This window comes from Rutilus rutilus (genome assembly GCF_951802725.1).
Source record: "Rutilus rutilus genome assembly, chromosome: 10".
NCBI classification, from domain to species: Eukaryota; Metazoa; Chordata; class Actinopteri; order Cypriniformes; family Leuciscidae; genus Rutilus; species Rutilus rutilus.
In genome coordinates this window covers 1,615,337-1,637,527 of record NC_140215.1, presented here as the reverse complement: position 1 = coordinate 1,637,527, position 22,191 = coordinate 1,615,337, and the positions used below count along the sequence as shown (strand labels likewise).

General features: G+C 39.6%; 1 protein-coding gene across 1 annotated transcript; it reads right to left on the bottom strand.

Annotated features, from left to right (window-relative positions):
* Nucleotides 1-17,503: 17,503 nt before the first annotated feature.
* On the bottom strand, nucleotides 17,504-22,041 carry LOC311297926 (uncharacterized protein). The gene is made up of 6 exons (XM_084420405.1): nucleotides 21,899-22,041; nucleotides 20,449-20,760; nucleotides 19,682-19,990; nucleotides 19,190-19,516; nucleotides 18,376-18,513; nucleotides 17,504-18,291 (listed from the first exon to the last, which is right to left on the bottom strand). Exons 1-6 carry the CDS (start codon nucleotides 21,942-21,944, stop codon nucleotides 18,140-18,142), a joined length of 1,284 nt encoding a protein of 427 aa, XP_084276531.1. The 5' UTR covers nucleotides 21,945-22,041; the 3' UTR covers nucleotides 17,504-18,139.
* Nucleotides 22,042-22,191: the final 150 nt, after the last annotated feature.

The window sequence follows — 22,191 nt, the reverse complement described above, 5'->3', positions numbered from 1 at the left end:
ACTTGACTGGAATCTGGAGAGAATTTCTTCCAGGTGCTGGAGATGTTCACTGAAAGAGCGGCTGTAAATGAGGACATCATCCAAATACACTAGGCATGTTTTCCATGGGAGGCCACGAAGTACCATTTCCATCAAGCGCTGGCATGTGGCTGGAGCGTTGGTGAGACCCATTGGCATAACTTTAAAGTGATAAAGGCCACTACCTGTTGTGAATGCTGTTTTTTCACGGTCTTCCTCCTGCAGCTCGACTTGCCAATAGCCATGTTGTAGGTCCATTGTGGAGAACCAGGCAGAGCCCGACAAAGCATGCAGTGCGTCGTCGACTCTCGGAAGAGGGTGGGAATCTTTGATTGTCACTGTATTAAGTTTTCTATAGTCCAGGCAGAAACGCCATGTGCCATTTTTCTTGCACACCAAAACAACTGGCGCAGCCCAGGGACTGTAGCTTTCTTCAATGACATCTGCCTTTAACAGGTTGTCAACTTGAGTCTGTATTTCAGCTCTCTGTTCTGGTGTCACTCTGTAAGCTCTCTGTTTAATTGGTGTGGCCTCATCAGTGCGGATTTGATGCTTGATGATGCTAGTGCGACCTCTGTCCTCTGAGTGTTTACTGAATACTGCTGAGTATTTCTGAAGCAGTGATTTCAGAGACTGAACTTGGTAAGGTGACAGGTCGCTGTCATTTATCTGGACAGATGGAGCTATATCATGCACGGGGGAGGTTGCACACCCTGTCCCTTCCCCTGATATGACGTCAACAGATGAAACCGAATGAAACTCACCCAGGTGTTGACCTGAATGCAGCTCAACGTCATCTCTGGAGGGATTTAAGATTCGAACCACAGTTGTACCATTCTGAACCTCACTGAGAGAATGTGCCACAATGATGTCACACGATGGGTTGGGCATGAGAACACCATAATAGTCAGTTGGCATTGGAGAAGCAGGTGTAGCTGCTGACACACAGGCTGTGATGAGGGTTTCACTCATAGCTGGAATCTTAGTGGGCGCTAGCACAGACACATTACAGCAGGCGGCCACTTCATGTCCTTTGGGCAGGAGAGGAATTTTCATGTCCCAAAGTTGCAGCATTTTGTTGTTTATATCAAGGAGGGCATGGTGTTTCCGCAGAAAATCAAACCCAAGAATGACTGGCTGGCAAGCACCTCTGAGAATTTCAAAGTCCTGTTGCCATACCTGATGTCCAAGTCTGATACCAATCGTTAACTTGCCTAAAATGTCCAGGCACTGTCCATCGACTGAGCGAGCTGGCAGAGAGGAGGGTGTCATGGGCGTTTTTTCAATGCTGGGTGAGAGTTACGAAAATCTTCGCTCACAATGGAAACAGTAGAACCAGAGTCAATTAAAGTGCACACTTCAATGCCCTCAACAATAGCCAAGATTGTAGAAGAGACAGAATCATCAGAGTGTGAGTCATTCTTGTCAGGCATTAACTTGGGGGAATCCTTCTGGGGCAGTGAGACAGTAGCTGATGTTTGCCCCTCAACAGCAGCTAATGGAAGTTTCCCTGACGGTTGGAGTCAGAGTGCGGATATCGTTCAGGAGACTTGAAACGAACACTACCTCTAGCGTGTGGACTGGCATCCCTGTTTCCCTGTGGAGCAGGACTAGGGCTGCGTCTGTATCTGTTCGTATCATCCTTGTCATGGCGACCATACCTGGAGTACTGATAGGACTGGCGTGAGGGAGAGCGATGCCGGTCACGTCTGTCATTGTCATGCCATTGACGGTCTCTCTGAGTAACAGGGGAAGGAGGACAACCGTCATAGCAGGACCCTGGATCACGACTATGATACTGCTCAGGTGAGTAATTGTCTCTGCGGTGTTGTCTGTTATAATAGGGTTGTGGAGAGACACTGCGCGCACTGTATCGAGCATCGTCGGAGGAAAACCTTTCAGTTTGGGAGTCCAGACGCTGAGCCAGGTAACTGTGTTTCTCTCTTAATAGGTGTACTTCACTTTGTAAGCTGTTGACAGTAAGAGTCAGCTGCTCAACTGCATGCAGAAGCTTATCATCAGTAGGTTTAGGACGAACCATAGCTACCTGCTTTGAAGATTGAGAGTGTGGAGACCCTACAGTTGTCAGTTGGAGCGCTGCACGTGCCCTCTCACAGCGGCTGGCGATACGCAGGGCGTCCTCAAGATCCTCCGCACCCATCTCATGGACTTTTGACTGAAGATTTGGGTCCAAGCCAGCAACAAAGCGGCGAAATTTTTCACCCTCTAGTGCATTGTGGTCATAGTTGGGAAAGGCTTCTAATACAAGACGAGTGATGTCTGCACTGTACACATCCAAACTTTCACCTGGTCGACGAGGTCGAGCATTCACATGTGTCTGGAAAAATGGCAGGGAGTATATTGGTCCAAAAACGTCCCTGAGTTTCTCCTTTACTGAATCATAGTCCTTCTGGATCGAAGAAGGAAGGCTGTCCCAATACAGAAATGCAGCATCTGCTAGGCGAGTAGGGAGGACGGAAGCCATCACCGTATGCAGATCTGTATCAGTTGAACTCATAGCCTGCACTGCCACTTAAAAACGTCGAGACCAACTTGTGAATGATTCAGTCCCATCTCCTTTAAAAGCAGGTGGAAGATCAATTTTTAGGGCACTGGAGACAGCGCATGTGGCTAGAGAAACAGCACCTGTTGATGTAACGTTAGCATCTCGCCGTCGTCGTGTGGGGGGAGACTGCAGCCCAGTTTCACTTTCATCAGCCGACATGGTGACAAAATGGCCAGTCCCAAAACTCACAAAAAGCACGTAAAGTAGAAAAAAAAATTAATAAATAAATACCACAAAAGTCCCTTAATGTCTCCACACTAGCTTTTAGGTAATCCACTGCTCTCAAAGAGTGTAAAATCCAGATAGCACAACAAAAAAAATGACCGCATCCACAGGTCGTATGAATAAAACTCACCAAATGTGCAAAAACCACCAAAATATCACCACGCTGCCACCAAATGTAACGTGAGGGTTCGGTATGTGGTGGTAGATCACTCTTTATGATAATAAACAGTAGAATGGAGACAGGAGACTTTCTCAAGCGGCACTTTTACTGAACACCGTCACAACAACAACACTTCCTTCAACAGCCTTTCACGTGACTTCACTAACCAATCAGAAGCAAGGACTTAGACTGAGATAAACGTGAGTGAATCAGAAAGGCAGATTCAGCAGAATATCCTTACTGTATTAAATATGTAAACACATAAATGTGTAAATAATTAACTGACTAAACATTGTAAATATACTTCTAGTATATTAACTCAAATATAAATCATATTAAATTCTAAGCATTACAACTTTCCAATATGAAATATGAACTCCACTTCTAAACCTTACATTTCCTCCCCCTCCCACAAAAGAAACGTCCCCGTTTCCCATCAAATAAACAAGTAACAATAACCACAGCAATAAAGCAACTGTATCAGTTCAGAACATAGTCCTTAAGGAATCTTGGAGGTCTAACTGAACGTTTCCCCGGGCGTAGCAAAGAACCAGAAGCCTGAGGAGTGGAAGAGGGGACAGTGTCAAACTGGCCTACTGGGCCAAAGGAGGGGGCTGAGCAAGACTGAGTCAGGGGAGAGCAGGATTGGGGCTGTGGTCGGGGTTGTGGATGGCCAGTGGGAGGAACTAATGAGGGAGTATTGCCCTGGCCAGATAAGGAGTAGCTCCTCGTGGCTGCAAACTTTGAAGGCTTAAAGGGCAAAGCACCTGATAATGCAGTCAAATGAGGGAGTTGAGACTGCAAAAAGTCACATGTAGGTGTCTCATGCCCACAATCTGGCACAGGAGCATAGTAGGATCTGAGACGGTTGTAGTGGACAATCTGGGACTTATCAGACTGATCCAGGAGATAGTGAATCCTGTATGTCACTCCAATACCCCTTTTCCACCAAGGCAGAGCTGGTGCTGGTTCGGAGCCAGAGCCTAGTTTCAAATCGGTTCTTTGTTTTTCCACCGCCAAAGCACCAGCTCCGAACCAGAATAACATTATAACTTTAACACACTCAAATGCAGTTTAGTGTGATAATGTAGAGCAAGAGAAACAGCGCTGCGTTCCCTCACAAGTTTCATTCGTCTAATAAACTGCCCTGTGTGAGTATTATTCAGCACTTGAGGGTAAGTTAGTTCGGCAGAATGAAATGTCCTCATCTCTTTATATCCGCGGGACTCGCGTGTGGCGCTGAGATCTGTCTCTCATTAGCACTCGCGCCCTGCTTCATTCCACAGTCATGTTAAAAACATCAGCGTATTCACTCATCCATAAACATTATTAGATCCTTCGCATGACGACAAGTTCCATAATTCCGCTTATGCGTCATCAACCGACGCATGGATTCTGTTTCATAAAGCAAACTTAAAATAGTTAAAACCATCAGAAACACAGTGATATTTCCACTGACACTCTTGCATACCATTATTGGACTTTATTAACCACAGTCAGTCCAAAAAGAACATTTTGGACATTAGGTTATTAAAAGAACATTAGAACATTACAATCTAAAAAAAAAAAACTTCTCCTTTTTAGAGCAGAAGTTAAAACCATAAATTTAAAAATAAATAATTACAAAAGTACAGACTAAATTTTAACTGGTAAGAGTTTAGTAATTGACCTATATACAGTATATTAGCCTACATTTGATTTACCCCATCACAAATAGTCCCTTTAGAGTTATTGCTATCATAAAAATACACTTATTAAAAATGCAGGATCTTGCAAAATTATATAATGCACAGTTCATGTTCAAAGCGTATCACAATTTATTACCTGTGAACATTCAAAATATGTATTCTCATAAAGAGCAGTCGTACAGTTTGAGAGGATTTGGGAACTTTGTGGTCCCAATGGCGGGTTCCAGCAGGAGGAGTTTTTCTATGTCTGTATGTGGGGTTACTTTGTGGAATAATCTGGGGCTTGAATTAAAGCAATGTCAAAGCATTCACCATTTCAAACGTCTTTACAAACAAAAGGTCTGGTCCCATTACAATGATAATGAGGTTTGATTGTATTCATGTTGTGTGGAGTGTTGGATTAGTTGTTATTTACCCTTGTGGTATTCCGTCTACCATTGTTGTTATTTGATAATCATTGTTACCTGAGGTAATATCTGTATATTATGAATATGTATTGTATGTATGTGTGGTCTTGCACATGTGGAACTATAATACTGTTTCTTAATGAGGTATTATTATTGCTATTATTTATTTTATATATATTTTTCTTTTTTCTCTTTGAGATAATTGAACAAGGAAGCAGCTATTTTGTTTGTATATATTCTTTGACAGACTGGGGTGGGGTTCAATACGTTTTACTTCTCCCCACTCCATTTCAAGCATCAGTGTATAAGTTATTATAGTTATTATTATTATTACTATTATTATTATTATTGTGTATCTATTCTGTTGGCACACTATTTGCTTGAAATAAACAAATAAAAAAACAAAAAATAAAATAAATAAACTTGCTTGAAGATTTAAAATTCTAAAAAAGGCACATCTAATGTCCAACAACAAATATCTTAGCATATATATATATATTATGAACTTTATTATGTCTTTCAATTCAAACACATTTAACTTTCTTTTCTTTTTTCTTTTTACTTTTGTGATAATACCCACCAACACATAAAAAAAAAACATTATTAGAACAATAACCATTAAGTACATAGTTAGACACTTTTAATTTTGTGAAAAAATGAAAAACAAAAAAATATATATAAATAAATATTAAACATTCACATATCAAACTCTTATAATGACACATAACTCTTAATAAGTTATTCTAGTATTATTATTTAAATATCAAATAATTATTAAATAATATATCTATACTTTTGCTGTTAATTTCATGTTATCCTCTAAAACTAATCAGTCATTTAAAACTGGGGATTCTTGCTTTGTCCAAAAAAAAAAAAAAAAAAAAAAGAAAAAAAAGTATTGCTTTAAAAAATGTAATGTAAGTCATCTTTATTAAGTAGCATAGGTTATACACCCACAACTATATTTTGTATCTTTATTTGGTTTCTTAAAACTTTCTTCCCTGAATTACTTCAATGAATACAATCCAGTTCATGACTCCTTTAAAAAAGAAATAGACATATATATAAATATATATAGAACAATAACTAAATAAAAAGACACTCTTACTTTCTTTTTTGACGTCACATTGAAACTAACGCTGTTGAGTATCTGAGCTTCACATCAATCACTAGTAAATTGTATTAGACCTGAATTCAAGCTTCATCTGACAGTAAAATCACAGTGAATTATTTCTATAAGAGAATAACAGTGTTAATCCTCTCTGGTTAATTTAACCTGTCATTTATTTCATGGTACCAGAAGAGAAACAACCAAAGTCATACTTAAAACTCACCATCCAGACGCCAGACACACAAACAGAAGAAAACAGTGAGAAACATCTTCAGCGCTTTCAGTCCACAAATATGAAAAGACAAACTCTTCAAAACTGCTTCAGTGATAAAATGACAGATGATCTGATGTGAAGCTTCTCTGTAGTAAAATGAAGTGAAACTCCACCAACATCTAAAATAACTGCACATCTATATAAGTGTTGATGCATGTGACCATCTAGCACTTTATTAGCGCATTATTTCATGCTCTAAACTTGGTCACTTTGAGCTCCAGTACACCTCAATTTCCTCTATATCAGTGACATAATTTTCCACAGAAATAAACATGTTAAAAGTGTCTTAAAGCAACAGTTTGATCTTGTCATGAGATTGTCATGTCTCAATTGTTTGTCCTCTCAGACTGATTTCAGAGACCTGTGGGACCTGAGACGGGCTACCCAGCGATGGAGGAAGAGTTGCTCTTCGGGAGATAGTGTCCGCACCTCTCCCTCCCCCGGAGGAGGACCGGGTGGAGAATCCTTTGTTTAATTTTGTTTCTGTTCTGTACCCACATTTTCAATAAAAGAGCAATTTCTTCCATCTCTGGGTCACAAGAGGGCGCGGACTGCAGTGTGCAACGCTCCCATGCCTTTCCACTCCTTTTCCCCCTCATCATCGCCAGTGTGCAGCAGTGTGCGGTTTGGGGACGCCACCAAGCCTTCCCACACACCCTCTGACTTACCCTGGAACCAGGAAAGTGTGGCACAAAAAACTCAGACTCCGCTTCGGGCCGCCTCAATGCCTCCCGAGCTGAGTCCCTGTGTTCCACCTTGCTGCCCCACCCCGGGAACATCTGTGGTCCCGCTGGTCCCACTTGCACGGTGTCTGGTAGCCTGGCTAGCGCTTCCCAGCCCGTCTCGCTGGCTCATCCGTACCATCAGACTCAGCTATGCAATTCAGTTCACCCGGCGCCCTCCCAAGTTCAGGGGCATCGCAACTCTGCACAGAGGTGAAGTGGATGCCCCTGAACTTGGGAGGGCAGAAATCGATGTCCTACTGACGAAGGTCGCGATCGAGCCAGTTCCTCCAGCCGAAACGAAGACAGGGTTCTACAGCCCCTACTTCATTGTACCCAAGAAAGGCGTGGGTTACAGCTGATCTTGGACCTGCAAACCTTGAATCGGGCCCTGCACAAGCTCCCGTTCAAGATGCCCACGCAGAAACACATTTTCAAATGCATCTGTCCCCAAGATTGGTTTGCAGTGATCGACCTGAAGGACGCGTACTTTCATGTCTCGATTCATGTTCTCGAGGCTCCTGGGGCATATGGCATCCGCAGTAATGCCACTCAGATTGCTTCATACGAGACCGCTTCAGCACTGGCTTCACGGCGGAGTCCCGAGATGGACGTGGCAGAGCGGCATGTACTGGGTGCACGTCACCCCGCACTGCCTCCAAACCTTCAGCCTGTGGTCGGACCCTTCGTTTCTACGGGCAGGTTTTCCCCTAGAAAAAGTGTTCAGGCATGCTGTGGTCTTCACGGATGCCTCTGCCACCGGCTGGGGGGCCACATACAACGGGCGTGCAGATTCAGGTCTGTGGACGGGGCCTCAACTGCATTGGCACATCAATTGCCTCGAGTTGCTCACAGTACGCATTGCACTGGGCCGCCTCACAGGGCCGCTACATGGCAAGCACTTACTGGTCCGTACGGACAGCACTGTGACCGTTGCGTACATCAACCGTCAAGATGGTCCGCGCTCCCGCCGCATGTCGTAACTCGCCCGCCATCTCCTCCTATGGAGTCAGAAGCATCTGAGGTCGCATTCACATCCCTAGCGTGCTCAGTTGTGCAGCCGACGAGCTCTCACCACAGCCTACGCTTCCGAGAGAGTGGCATCTCCATCCCCAGGTGGTCCAGCTGATATGAGACTTCTTCGGAGCCTCTCCGGACTCAATCCATTGCCAGTTGTTTTATTCCCTGACTGAGGGGACCTTCGGCACAGATGCACTGGCACACAGCCTGGCCTGGGGCCTACGCAAGTATGTGTTTCTCCAAGTGAGCCTTCTCGGGGGTCGAGGGAGGACGAGGAGCAGGTCTTGTTAGTTGGCCCATATTGGCACAACTGGACCTGGTTCCTAGAACTCATGCTCCTCGTGACAGCACCTCCTTGGACCATCCATCTGAGGAAGGACCTGCTTTCTCAGAGACAGGGAACTCTATGGCACCCGCGTCCAGTCCTCTGGAAACTCCATGTCTGGTCCCATCACTTCTGCTAGAGACCCCCTCAACGAGGCGCCTCTATGCTCTGATGTGGAACCGGGAAGACCCCCCGAAGATGTCCGATCAGAGTCGTGCTTTCTTTCCTGCAAGATGGGTTGGAGCGAAGGCTGTCTCCCTCCACCCTCAAAGTGTATGTTGCCGCTATAGTCGCACATCACAATGCAGTTGAAGGTAAGCCATTGGGAAAGCATGACCTGAAGATTCCTGAGGGGAGCGAGGAGACTGAATCCGCCTCGCCCCCTCTTGGGACCTGTGTCTGGTGCTCAGCGCACTGCAGACACCTCCCTTTAAAGGAGTCATAATGTTGTGTTACCTTGGATACCCAAATGCTCTATTATAGTATTTTAGGCACTTCTAAAAAAGAAAAGTGGAAAAAAAATCAACACAGAGCCCCTCAGACCCTTATTTCTAAAGGCATTATTGTCTCGCGAGATCTGATGCGATGTTTTGGCTGTCGTGGACGGTCATTATAATAATGCAAATGAGGGGCGCGTTGATTGGTTGCAGGAATGTATTTTACTACTTCCAAGCGGTACAAAAACATAGACAAAATACTGCAATAGCTCAATAAATGTGACGGTACTTATTGTTAGTGAAATTGTAATCACAACCAAAGAAAAAAGAAAAAATACACCATTGCCAGATACATTCTTACAGAAGCCCCACTAACTGAAAGCTATTTTCGATATTTTAGGTCAATACTGCCATAGCCCAAAATAATATCTGCAGTTATATGCTCATGGACGTGAGTTGCAAAAACCATAAACAGCTCAGGTAAACCTCTGAGAAATGACGGCTGCTCTGCACACACACGCAAAGGTCTCTCGCTCCCTCTCTCTGCCGCGCGCGCTACGTATGCGCGCTCATGCTCGCTCGCGATTCCGGGAGATTTAAACTAATTTGCGGGCATTAGGGAGCCGGTATCAATACGCGGGAGACTCCCGGAACTTCCGGAAGACTTGGGATGTCTGTGTTTTGAAAATCGCTGTCCGTGGGTCACTCTTAGATATATTTAAATACGTCCACACCGCAGATATGTAATGTTGCTTCAGACAAGCACGTGCAGGTCGCGGTGTCTGCTGTTTGCGTCATCACAACATTTCGGCCGTATTGTTTCGGTGATAAAAGTCTTTCGGCCGAAAACCGAAAATGCACTTTTGGGCCATTTTCGGCCGAAAATTTTCGGTGGCCGAATATTCGGTGCATCCCTAGTGGTATATTGTTTTCATACTTGCATTTAAACCGTTTTAGCCACTGAGCATGGACTCCTGTACCGTCACTACTGTAGCTGCTAGTGTAAAACAAAGTCGAAAGATGTGGCTAGCATTCGTAGAGTCCATTCCCCGTGTTTACCTCGAAGGTAACGTTACATACAATAGCCGCATTAGCTGTTAGCTGCTATTTGTTAACCACAGTAGAGCAATAAAAACACAGTCTTACCTTTTCAATTTCTGGCAAGTCCCTGATGGTTGGGATGGCACCTTTTCCCAAACGGAGCTTCGAGGCCAAGTTCGCCTGATATTGCCCCAAATTTGTAAAAGATTCCGGTGTAAAATGTTTAGCACACACACCTACGCCACTTGAAAGAGTTGTTGGGACAGCGTCATTAAAAATGAATTTCATCCACTGTTCCCTGATAGTTTTGTCCGTTTTTGGTAGATAAAACACATTTGCATGTTGTTTGTGGCAGTCACCCACAGAGCATCTCAGGTGTGCACTCGATTTCTCCATCTTTCTCGAGTCAACTAAACTGAATCTGAGGGGGAGAGGGGGAGAGGGGGAGAGGGGCGGGCTTCCCGCGGCATAGGTTTGCGGTGTCCATATTTGGTATATCCTCCCCCGTCTTGACGTCAAGAAGGGGAAGAAATCAAAATCTCGTTTTTTCGTGCGCGTGCACGTGGCCTATTTTACAAACCCCGAGGTAAACAAACGCTTCACTTTTAAATATCGGCTTCCCGGCCAGTGTACAATCATTATGCAATCATAACATACATTGATTCTCTTGGAAAAGTGAAATTTCTACATTATGACTCCTTTAAACCATTGCAGTCAGCTGAGTTAAAGATCCTGTCACTAAAGACAGTGCTCCTGACTGCTCTGGCTTCCATCAAGAGGGCAGGGAACCTGCAAGCATTGGAGAATTCTGAATAAATTTTGTTGTTATTTTCAAAAATTAGAAATGTTACCCAGTCAACTAACAGAAATATCTCTTCTATGGAAGTTGCTTATTTCATTTGTGTATTTTAATCATTTTAGTTTAAGTTAATCAAAGCTGATTCAGATTAATGGTGCATCAATATGGAGTTGTTTTATGACCAATTATTAAAATTGTACACTTGACCAGATATTTACTTAATTCACAAAACAACAAATATGAAGCCTGTTTTAGGATAATTAAGATTTATGTTTTTCATTTTCTTTCCCCTAGCAAATAGAATTTTTCATAATGAAAATTAGGCCTGTTTTAGGATTGTATTTTTATTTTTCCCATATTTTTTAATGTTTAGGATCATTAAGGTTCTATTTAATTTTTTATTATTTTCCCCTAACAAATTATATTTTTCATAATGAAAATTATGCCTGTTTTAGGATTGTTTTTTTTTCTCTCATAAAAATCATGAAGCCTGTTTTAGGATCATTCAGATTTGTTTAAAAAAAAAAGATTTCACAGTAATTTATATTTTTCGTAAAGAAAATGTAAAAGTTTTGGCCCAATAATATTATAACTAATACAATATTACTTTATATAAATTTTTATTTCAAAATAATGTCACCATGCAAAACAATCCCTAAATATTGTCTCTTATTAAAGGCCTCATTTTCTTTAAACAGAAAATGAATTTCTTCTATTTCTCTCTCTCCTGATTTGGAGGTGAATGATGACCTGGACGTGTTCTTGACCGGTTTGTAAGATTCACTGCTTGAATTAAACGCTACAGTATCATGACCGGTGTCTTGAACTTATCTGACTGTATTTTTCCCATTAGTATCACGGTTTCTTTTTTAAGTTTGCCTTACAAAGACTGAAGCTTTGATTGTTGTAGTCTGTGCCACAGATTTTCTCTTGGAGTGTTTCGTTCAGCGTTATTAAACTCCACAGACTACAATCCTTGGTTTATGACTTGAATTTTACTTTTTTTAAAGTGTTTATTATCTGTTCATTTCAAGCATCTCAATGCAGTTTTGTATAGGACTCTCAATCTTATGTAGAAGTTGGATTTATAGTGTTTTTTTAATGGGGAATCCATTTGTGTTTTCCTCAGCACAAGCACAGTACTTGATTTAGGCTGAAAACGCACATGTAAAGTGGTTACGAAGACTGTTTTATGGCTGAAGGACATGTTTGTCACTCGTTTTAACTCAAGCTACCTTCCCGGCAGGTCTCAATAAAGCAGTGCTTTGGATTATAGCAAGTATCTTGATTCATTTTACATTGTTAAACTAAACATCACCGCATGCGATGTGCTTAAAGTCCCCATGAAATCAAAATTTGATTAATTTTAGTTTAATTGATTTAAAATTTTAGTTAGCCTTACTGTTATCTATAAGCTAGTGTGCTCCAAAACAATGACAAAATTCACATTTAGAAGATATAAGTGTTCAAAACTTGGTCTCTCACTTCACCAATATGGATCAATGATTTTGATGACATCATTCTGCACTTCAGCTTCTCATCAGGTTTCCTGTCCAATCAAATCCTCTCTAGAATATGAAGCTCCGCCCCCTACACTAAATAGACACTGAAGCTGCAGCTGAAATCAGTCACTTATTCACACCACTATTTTCTACATGTTGAACGCACATATTGCACTATATAGACCTTATGTAGCCCCGCCCCTTTTCAGCGCTCGTTGTCTTTTGACTTCTGGTCTGTATTAGTGTTGCTTTCGTCAACGAAAATTATGACGAAATATTGTCGTCAACGAACCGTTATCACCTGACGAAAACGAGACGAGACGAGACGTAAATGCTGGTCATGTGACGATGACTAAAATACATGTATAATGCAATATCGTTGACGAATAAAAACGAGACTAAATGTGGTTTACAAAATAAAAATTATGCTAAAATGTCTCTTCATTTTCGTTGACCAAAACGAGACGAGACGAAATGTTATAACGTCACGACGAATGAGAGAGTTGTGCGTGCGCGCGCGGGTGATTTTTAGTTTCACTTTCTCTGGCAGCGCAATCTCAAACAGCCTAATATTTCGCCCTTGTGGAGGATAAAATTCCCTCTTCAGACCAATTTACATCAAGTAGAAAACACGAAGATATCATAAAGAGATCGATGGTCTCTTTCCTGCTCGTGTCCCACATCCCTCTCAGAGCGCAGAGTGCTATCACGCGTCTTTGTGTGGAAATATAAAACGAGTTTTTTTTTTTTTTTTTTTTTTTTAATAACCCCCAACCACCGCCGGTAGTTGGTCCATTACCACGGTGGTAAAAAAAACTGCCACCGTCACAGCCCTAAATATACTAATAAGATAACCTTGTTTGAAATTCTATATTGACTGGGTTAAATAGAATTGCATTAGCCTACTAAAAAGAGACTAAAATACAATTTTCATTGACTAAAACTAGACTAAAATGTCATCAGTTTTCGTTGACTAAAACTAGACTAAAATGTCATCAGTTTTCGTTGACTAAAACTAGACTAAAATGTCATCAGTTTTCGTCGACTAAAACTTGACTAGACTAAAAAGAGTATGAACGTGACTAAAACTAATAAAAACTAAAACGACAGCTTGACACAAAGACTAGACTAAAACTAAAATTAAAACAGGCCGCCAAAAACAACACTAGTCTGTATTTTCACAGCGATTTTGCGTTTATTAATGAACAGCTCGTTTTAAAATCTTCCCGGTCGACTGACATTTGTTAAGTCATCTGATTTAAACATTACAGTCCTCATGACAACTCTCGTTAACTTTACATTAAGTAAATCCACTTCAAAAGCTAATTACTCCTGGACAGCAGCGCCATAGAAATATACAGAGCGACCGCAAAAACGGAAGTTAAAAGACAATATTCTAAAGATGGCGGCGTCCTCGTTTCTCTGGCGCATAAGGTCTATAGGGGATAGGGAACGATTCAGACAGTGTAAATATGTTTTCCATCGGGGCCAATGATGTCTGGTTTACAAACTGAAGCTGTGATATAAACAACACTATTGGCTATTTTTTTTTAAATAGGAGGAGCTTCTCCATATGCCCCGCCCTCTCTTCCTGTTTCAGTGGAAATTACATCAACACACTGAATAACGCTGCGTGTTTCAAGGCACTTCAGTGGGACTTTAACAGTCAAAAACCTGTTCTCATTCAAATTTATGAAGATGGTCGGTTTCATAAAAGTTAGTTTTCTAGGTTTCTTTTAAAGAAGAACCGTCCGGTTGGTTTTTAATTCCTGTTTCTCAGGCCTTGTCCACACTAATATCTTTCTGTCACACTGAGATGCCGTTTTTATTAATAAAAACGAAGCTTTTTGAAAACACTCTCCAAAGTGGATAAATTTGAGAACGCTGTGTCCGCGCTGTAATGGCGACTGTGAAACTGGAGGTATTTAAAAACGATGACGCAAGTTTAGTCATGTGACGCATATTGTACCAATATATTCATGTTTATACCGTTATTGTGCCTGTTATGTGCGATTCACTTTCACACAGTTGCTAAAACTCTGTTACTTTGCTCACTCTTCATATCACAGTCCTGCAAACATGACAGAATATTCACCCGCATCTGCTGTCCTGCAGTAGCCTGGAAATCCTGTCGTCATCTCGCCTCTGGCCCGCCTATATCAGATAACCCGTTGTGATTGGTGCAGCTCGTATACAAGGGCATATTTAATGAGCATCATTACTCGATGCCAGAGTAACTCGCTGAGCAAATGGTAAGTGAGAGCGACCTGGACGATCAGTGAATGCTGAGATCTTTAGCTAAATAAAATGATCCTGTCAGAAGAATAACTTTATTATGTATTTTTCCGTCTGTATCAGAATTTGGCATTTCAGCCGTTTTCCAGAAGTTTCTCGTCCACACCGAAACGCCTGAAAGCGCTAGTGTGGACAGAGAGCGTTTTTAAACAAAAAACCCGTTTTAAAATGTATCCGGATGAATGTAGACGAAGCCTTAGATTAGGGATGTGCACGAATTTTCGAATATTTGATCTGTAATTATTATTCGAAAAATAAAATACTATTCGAATTTATGAAGCCGTAAATACTTTGCGGGTCGTAAATGCAACTCGCAGTTATAATCAAATGCACTGGGTGGCACTGTGGCAAGTTGTTTGTATTTGATCATAATGTCGTCGTCTGCCTCGCGAAGTTTGGAATTACTAGTCGAAAATGAGGTTACTAAATGATTTTACAAAATGGAATTACTTTTGATCAAATTAATTAATTAATCTGGAGTTATAATATCATCACCACAATGAGAAATCACATGAAATCCAAACAGCAGTCGACTGAGGACAGACAGCTGTCCATCACTGCATCACGAGTCACGACTGCAGGTAAGCGCAGCTGTAGTGCGAGTGATCCGAGATGATAACTTATCTAATAGCAAAATGATTTTTAGACATATTCTTCCTTTAAATTTTCTTTGAGAGAGGTTTAAGAACAGAAAACGCAATGCTGTTAGAAACTTAGAACTAGAACACCGTTATCTTTATTTCTCTGAAACGTCTGTCAGCGCAGCGCGTTTTCTCACTCGAGCATAAATTGCTGGCGGCGCCCCTCCATGTGGATAATCTGGATATTATTGTTTTTCTCAACATAAACGTGAAACAATATAAACACGATAATCATATGCTGACTCGAGTGTATGTGTACGTTCTGTACGATAACTGGCGCAATCTGCTATCTGCTTTATTAGGCGTTTTTTCCGTTCGCGCTGCTTGAGCTTATATCCTTTTGTTCTTTATATTTTTTTTGTTTACACATAGGCCTACTGTTTAATGTTTTCAATTAAAAGAAAACTTTAACATATATTGTAAGATTGTTGTGTATATTGCAAGCTTGTTGTGTATATTGCCTAATCGTAAGCTTCTTTAGAAATGGTGACAAAAAAAAAATATTCGAATTTTATGAGCCCGAATATTCGAATGCAATATTTTTGAAAAATGCCCATCCCTACCTTAGATCCAGTCATTTTAAAGGTATTTGATTAGATTAATGAATTTATGACTTTTTTCAGTTTTTACAGTGTGTTCTGATCCATCGGCACCGTTTCAGACCTCCTTGTTTTTTGGGGGGTTTTTGCATCAATTGAGCATGTTGAATAGAGATGAGAAATCACTCTGATTGGCTATTTAGCTTAACAAACGAGTCTGTGCACAAGAGCAACGTGGGCTTTTACGTTATCTTAACCTGGTCATTCCAATCCCAGACAGCAACATATTGTCGGCCCAGATCCGGCCCAGGGGTCTCATTTATAAAGCGTGCGTACGCACAAAACGGGGCTGGAAACGTACGTACGCCAGTTCCCACGCAAAGGTTGTGATCTATTAAAAACAAACTTGACGGGAAAATGTGCGCACCTTTAAGCAAACTTTGAGCCGTGCGTACGCACATTCTGGAGACAAAGGGAATTGGCGACACCGATGGTGAGCTGGAGTTAAGTGTCTTTTTGGTCACTTTTAGACAGAAAATCGAAAGAAAATTTAACATATACAGAAAGATAATACAAATATAATTTCACTCACCAAGCCTGCCACTTGAAGCAAATATCCATTCCTTCTTAAATGACCGCGCCAGCGAGCGCGTTGGGCCGTTTAGTGAAACTGATGCAAATAACAGTTTAAATAAATAAAATAATGATTTAAACTAATGGAGTTAAGCACTTAAACATGAAGTCATTACTAAGAAGTTAAAACATTTTTATATTCAAATTCAGTCAATAGAAATATTTGTTGTGGATGCGGTGTTTTTGAACACTTTTCCTCTGGCATGCTGTGTTTTAATGTTTTAACCACAGAGATAACTGCTTATCATGATAATACCAGATTGTCTGAGAAAATAGTTTCGTGCAAATAATGCCCAAGGCCTATCTGTTTCCATTAAAAGTATCAATTAAAAATACAATTCGGCCAGTGGAAAAGATTGAGAAAAACTTTCTCTGAAATGTATTTTACACTATTTGATTTATGTATTCAAAAACAAGGCAAGGATAGGCAACTACTTGATTTTTATTAATGTAATGTGTCTTATACGTTAAACGTTATCACGTGGATGAATAATCATATGCAAATGATATGCAGATGAGGATCTGCATAGTAAAACTAGGCGTTGTAAGCTCCATATATGGTTATTTCGGGGAGGAGACGCATGTGCGCACAATCTTCCGCTGAGTGGGATTTATAAAGTGAATTCTGCGCAGGTTCTGGCGTACGAATGGTTTTATAAATCCGAATATTATTTTGCGTACGCCATTTTTGGCTTTCGGGCGCAGGTACACTTTTAGTAAGGTTCCTACGCACAGTTTTATAAATGAGACCCCTGATCTGGGAAGCGTTGAATCCGCATGTACCGGATGTGGGCCGACACTAGGTTGCTGTCTGGGGTGGCAAAACAATTCATAACAACATGAGCCACCTGGAATGAAGAAAGTGAGCAACATGACTGATTTTTAAAATGGAAAGCACTTTCTTTAGTTAAAAAAGAAAAAGAAAAAAGAAGATTAGTAGCTCTGGGTGCCGTTTAATAACAGTGATGAAAACTTGTTTGTGAACACAGTTGAGCGTATCAATCACAGTGCAGCACAGCTAGAGAACCAGATTACTTACATAAAATATTCCTGCAGGGGGCGCCCAATAAATGTAAGAAAACATGGAGAGACTCTTGAACTTCAGAGTGAGAAAACTTTATTGATAAAGACAAGCAAATACACATGGACGGCAGTAGTAAAGTGAAATCTGCGGCTTGGTTTGAGAATAGATGTAGAACAGATGAAGTAAATGATTGGTGAAGTCATTCATCAAGTGTTATGCCATGCAGTTAGTTATAGCTAGCTAAGTTTCCACTAGTAAAATTATTTAAATTATATGACAATTTTAAGTTAAAGGTTTTAATTAGCTTTCTCAAATATTTGAAGTTGAGAGCAATTAAAATGTATGAGTACAAAATAAAAATCTGACTGTTCTGTTTACTTAAACTTTAAATTTCTTAAAAAGTGAGGCAACTGATTTAAGTTTTGCCAGCTTACTCTGGTTTACGGTGTAGAGTTTATTTATAAAAATGTAAAGCCTTTTGAATTGGATTTTTAAAAATATATTGCTGAGAGAGAGAGTGCAAGCTAAACAATCTTCAGTATTTATTATGACAAAAAGATTAGAAGAACAAAAAACACACTTGAAGAACCTTTAAATTTCAGCGTTCTGCTTTAGATTACAATACTTCCTGAAAAAGATTAAGATATAAAGCCACAAATAAGTAAATCTCACAAGCTATATATAAAAAATCAGTTTGTGAGAAATGACACCATTAGGTTTCTGATGTGTGAATATGTGCTTGATCTTGTTCAGCTCTTCTGGATCTGATGTCATAAACCAGTATAATGACAGTAGCCACGCCCACCAGAGCAGAGAGGACCAATCGGATCACAGCTTCAGTAGGACCATAACAGTGGACAGAGTCTGAGGAATAAAAGCATCAAACTGAGATCAGATCAGTTCATAAACGCTAATATCAGCGCTGACATCAGCTAATATCAGCCGTACCTGAACATGTGTGACAGAGTTGAGTGATGTTGAGATGTTGAGTCTGGTTGCTGATGGGATTGGGATGAGATCCTGATGGTGATGATGAACATGATGATGAAGAACAGTCTCTGCTGATGACAGGAACAGGCAGACGAGCTGGAAAACATGACAGAAAAATTATAAGAACATCTCTAATCAACAATCTTCGTGTAGATGCAAAGTCCTATGTTAACTTCATTGGTACAGTTGCAGGAAAAATGTTCTTACTCGTCACAGAAGTAAAAAAAAACAAATCACATCAAAAAATCCGTAAACAAGTGCGACTTTAATCAAAACACAAAATTACAAAAATACACAAAATCCTGTTGGCTCCCGTAGCCTATCCTATGATTTCACAGACGAACGGTAAGAAAACTGTTTCCCCCTTTTTTCCTATACACAAACTACCTCAAGTTCAATCTTCCCCAAGTGGGCGTAACCATTAAAGAAACATAACAGAAATTAGCCTATAGCCTACATCAGAAAACAAAAGAATAAGGAAATAATACTGATATAGATATACTAATATAGAAATATCAGAATTGCCTCTCAAAGAAACATACAAATATGATATCTTCAGTTCGTGCTTGCAAAATCAACACTCCAAGCTAACAATACTATATACAAATTATTGAAATATTAAATTGGCTCTTACACTTCTTTCGGGTCAGTCAGTGTGTTGAGTCAGTGTTTATATGATCTATTATCTCAAACTATAAAATGATTCAACAATTAATAAATAATGTTAAAAAACAAGAATATTTGAAGGACATGAGAAATGATCTCGACTCACCAGAGACAGAAACTCTGAAAGCTTTAAATGAGAACCTTTCTGAAAGCCTAATCTCTCTCATACTTTTGATCTGTAGTTGATAATCTCCAGCATGTTCAGTTGTGATGTTTGTGATGGTCAGAGATCCAGTTTGATTGTTCAGCTTCAGTCTGTCTCTGAATCTCCCAAGATAATCATCATATACAGTGATTCTGTTGGACTTTACATTAATTTCAGCTATTAAAATATTTTCATTTCCAAATATCCACCGAATCCATTCATAATCCTTTATTTCAGTGAGATCAGAGTTTACAGTGAGTGATTCTCCCTCCTTCACTGATATTTCAACTGTATCAACAAACAGAAACAGAGTTTGTATCTGAGATATTGATATTGATATGTCAAATTAACAATAATATAAAACGAATCACAGAAATGAAGCAAAATGGTGTTTGGATTAATATTGTTTCATTTGATTAAAATATAAAATGTTAAAACAAATATTTAACCTACCAAAGACAGTGAGAAAGACATAACTGATCCAATGCTGCAGGCTTCGTTGATAATCTCCATTATGTTCAGTTGTGATGTCTGTGATGGTCAGAGATGCAGATCGTATGTCCAGCTTCAGTCTGTCTCTGAATCTCCCATCAAGAACATCATCATATACAGCGATTCTGTCGGCCCGTTTATTGATTTCAGCTATTAAAGTGTCTTTATACCTCCACTGAATCACATCATCATCCTTTATTTCAGTAAGATCTGAGTTTAGAGTGAATGATTCTCCCTTCATCATAAACTTTGATTCATCAGCAAACACACCTGAAGAACAGAGTTTTTCACAGATTAAAGCTTTAAAATCACTTGATGTTGGTTTGATGAAGCTTCACTGAAATACTTTTAATCATTTAAATGTGATGTTAATAATATTCTGCAGCAATACAAAGACAAAAGATGACAAGTAAAATAGAGTAGAAATAGATTTATATATGGAACAAAAACTAAATAAAAAGACACATCAACTTTAATGTTGTAACAAGTTATAGGCTGAATTTACTGCTGCTGTATGGACACTGTCTCTGGTCCTGATACCAAAAACACACAAACAGGGTTTGTCAGATTAATACTGTGAAATCACTTAATAATGTTTTACTAAATAGTTTAAAATGTCAGCTTGAAATAAACAATATAATAAAACAAACAAAAAGAAACAAAATGGTGTTTGAATTCATTTAAATGTTGTCATTAAATAAAGGTGAAACAAATGTGTTTAGCCTCACCATAGGAACCAATATTGATCTTTCTCTTTCTCACACCGTTGATCTGTAGAGAATAATATCCCATCTTTTCAGTGATGTTTATGATGGTCAGAGATCCAGTTTGATTGTTCAGCTTCAGTCTGTCTCTGAATCTCCCATCAAGAACATCATCATATACAGCGATTCTGTCGGTCCGTTTATTTATTTCAGCTATTAAAGTGTTTCCATACTTCCACTGAATCACATCATCATCCTTTATTTCAGTAAGATCAGAGTTTAGAATGAATGATTCTCCCTTCATCATATACTTCAATTCATCTTCACCAAACACACCTGAAGAACAGAGTTTTTCACAGATTAAAGCTTTAAAATCACTTGATGTTGGTTTGATGAAGCTTCACTGAAATACTTTTAATCATTTAAATGTGATGTTAATAATATTCTGCAGCAATACAAAGACAAAAGATGACAAGTAAAATAGAGTAGAAATAGATTTATATATGGAACAAAAACTAAATAAAAACACTTTTACTTTAATGTTGTAACAAGTTATAGGATAAATTTACTGTTGCTGTATAAACTCATGCTGTGGTTCTTTTCTGTCTTTTTGATTTATTAAACGTTATTGTGGATTAACTAACATTTACGAAATCGAATAAAGACACAGAAAAGAAGCACAGCGTGTGCAAACTGGTATATCCATATATCTTTAGTAGATGTTAGTAAATGTTAGTGCTGTCCTGTAACAGTGAATGTTAGTCTTCTCTGACTAATTTAACCAGTCATTTATTACATGGAACCAGAACTGAAGCCATAAAAACATATTTAAAATAAACACAAACTGAATAAAACAATCCAAAACATCTTCAGCGCTTTCAGTCCACAAATATGAAAAGACAAACTCTTCAAAACTGCTTCAGTAACACTTAATGCTTGTTGTTGGGTGTGTGTGTAAGCCTTTTACACATAATAAAGTGCGTATATGCACGTAAGAACTAATTTTCGCGTATAAATTGCACGATAAACACGTTCAAAATCTGATTTCTTATCGCGCTAAAAACCCGTCACTCATGAATCATTATGTTTGTCTGCTGATCAAAGCACTGTGAGGGAATGAGTGAGGACTCAATGTTTCTGAACTTTTAGTTTTACCTCATTTGCGTTTGTATTGTTTTACTACTTAAACAGTTATTTGAGTATATATTATTATATTATTTACAATACACAGCTTGGTTTTTACTGATATTTTTAGGGGGGAAACCCTGAGATCGGGTCCTGACCCCCGCTATTTCTGCCTACACTAATAACTGAGTTTAGACCTGAATTCAAACTTGATCTCACAGTAAAATCACAGCTCAATTATTTCTTTATGAGAATAACAGTTATTGTTAAATCCTCTCTGTCTAATTTAACCTGTAATTTATTACATGGTACCAGAAGAGAAACAACCAAAGTCATATTTAAAACTCACCATCCAGACGCCAGAAACACAGACAGAAGAAAACAGTGTGAAACATCTTCAGCGCTTTCAGTCCACAAATACGAAAAGACAAACTCTTCAAAACTGCTTCAGTGATAAAATGACAGATGATCTGATGTGAAGCTGCTCTGGAGTGAAAGGAAGTGAAACTCCACCAACATCTCATGTAACTGCACATCTATAAGTGCTGATTCATGCGACCATCGTGTGATAATTCACACTCTGAACTTGGTCACTTTGAAGCACCAGTGTGCCTCAACTTGTAAAAGTGTCATTTTTAACAG

Bases quoted from the DNA above. Each gene is read 5' to 3' on its own strand.
- LOC311297926 (XM_084420405.1), bottom strand. From the start codon at position 21,944: ATGTTTCACACTGTTTTCTTCTGTCTGTGTTTCTGGCGTCTGGATG. The intron at 19,517-19,681 runs GTAGGTTAAATA...TTGTTGATACAG, and splicing joins TGTCTTTCTCACTGTCTTTG to TTGAAATATCAGTGAAGGAG. The intron at 18,292-18,375 runs GTACGGCTGATA...TTTATTCCTCAG, and splicing joins ACTCTGTCACACATGTTCAG to ACTCTGTCCACTGTTATGGT.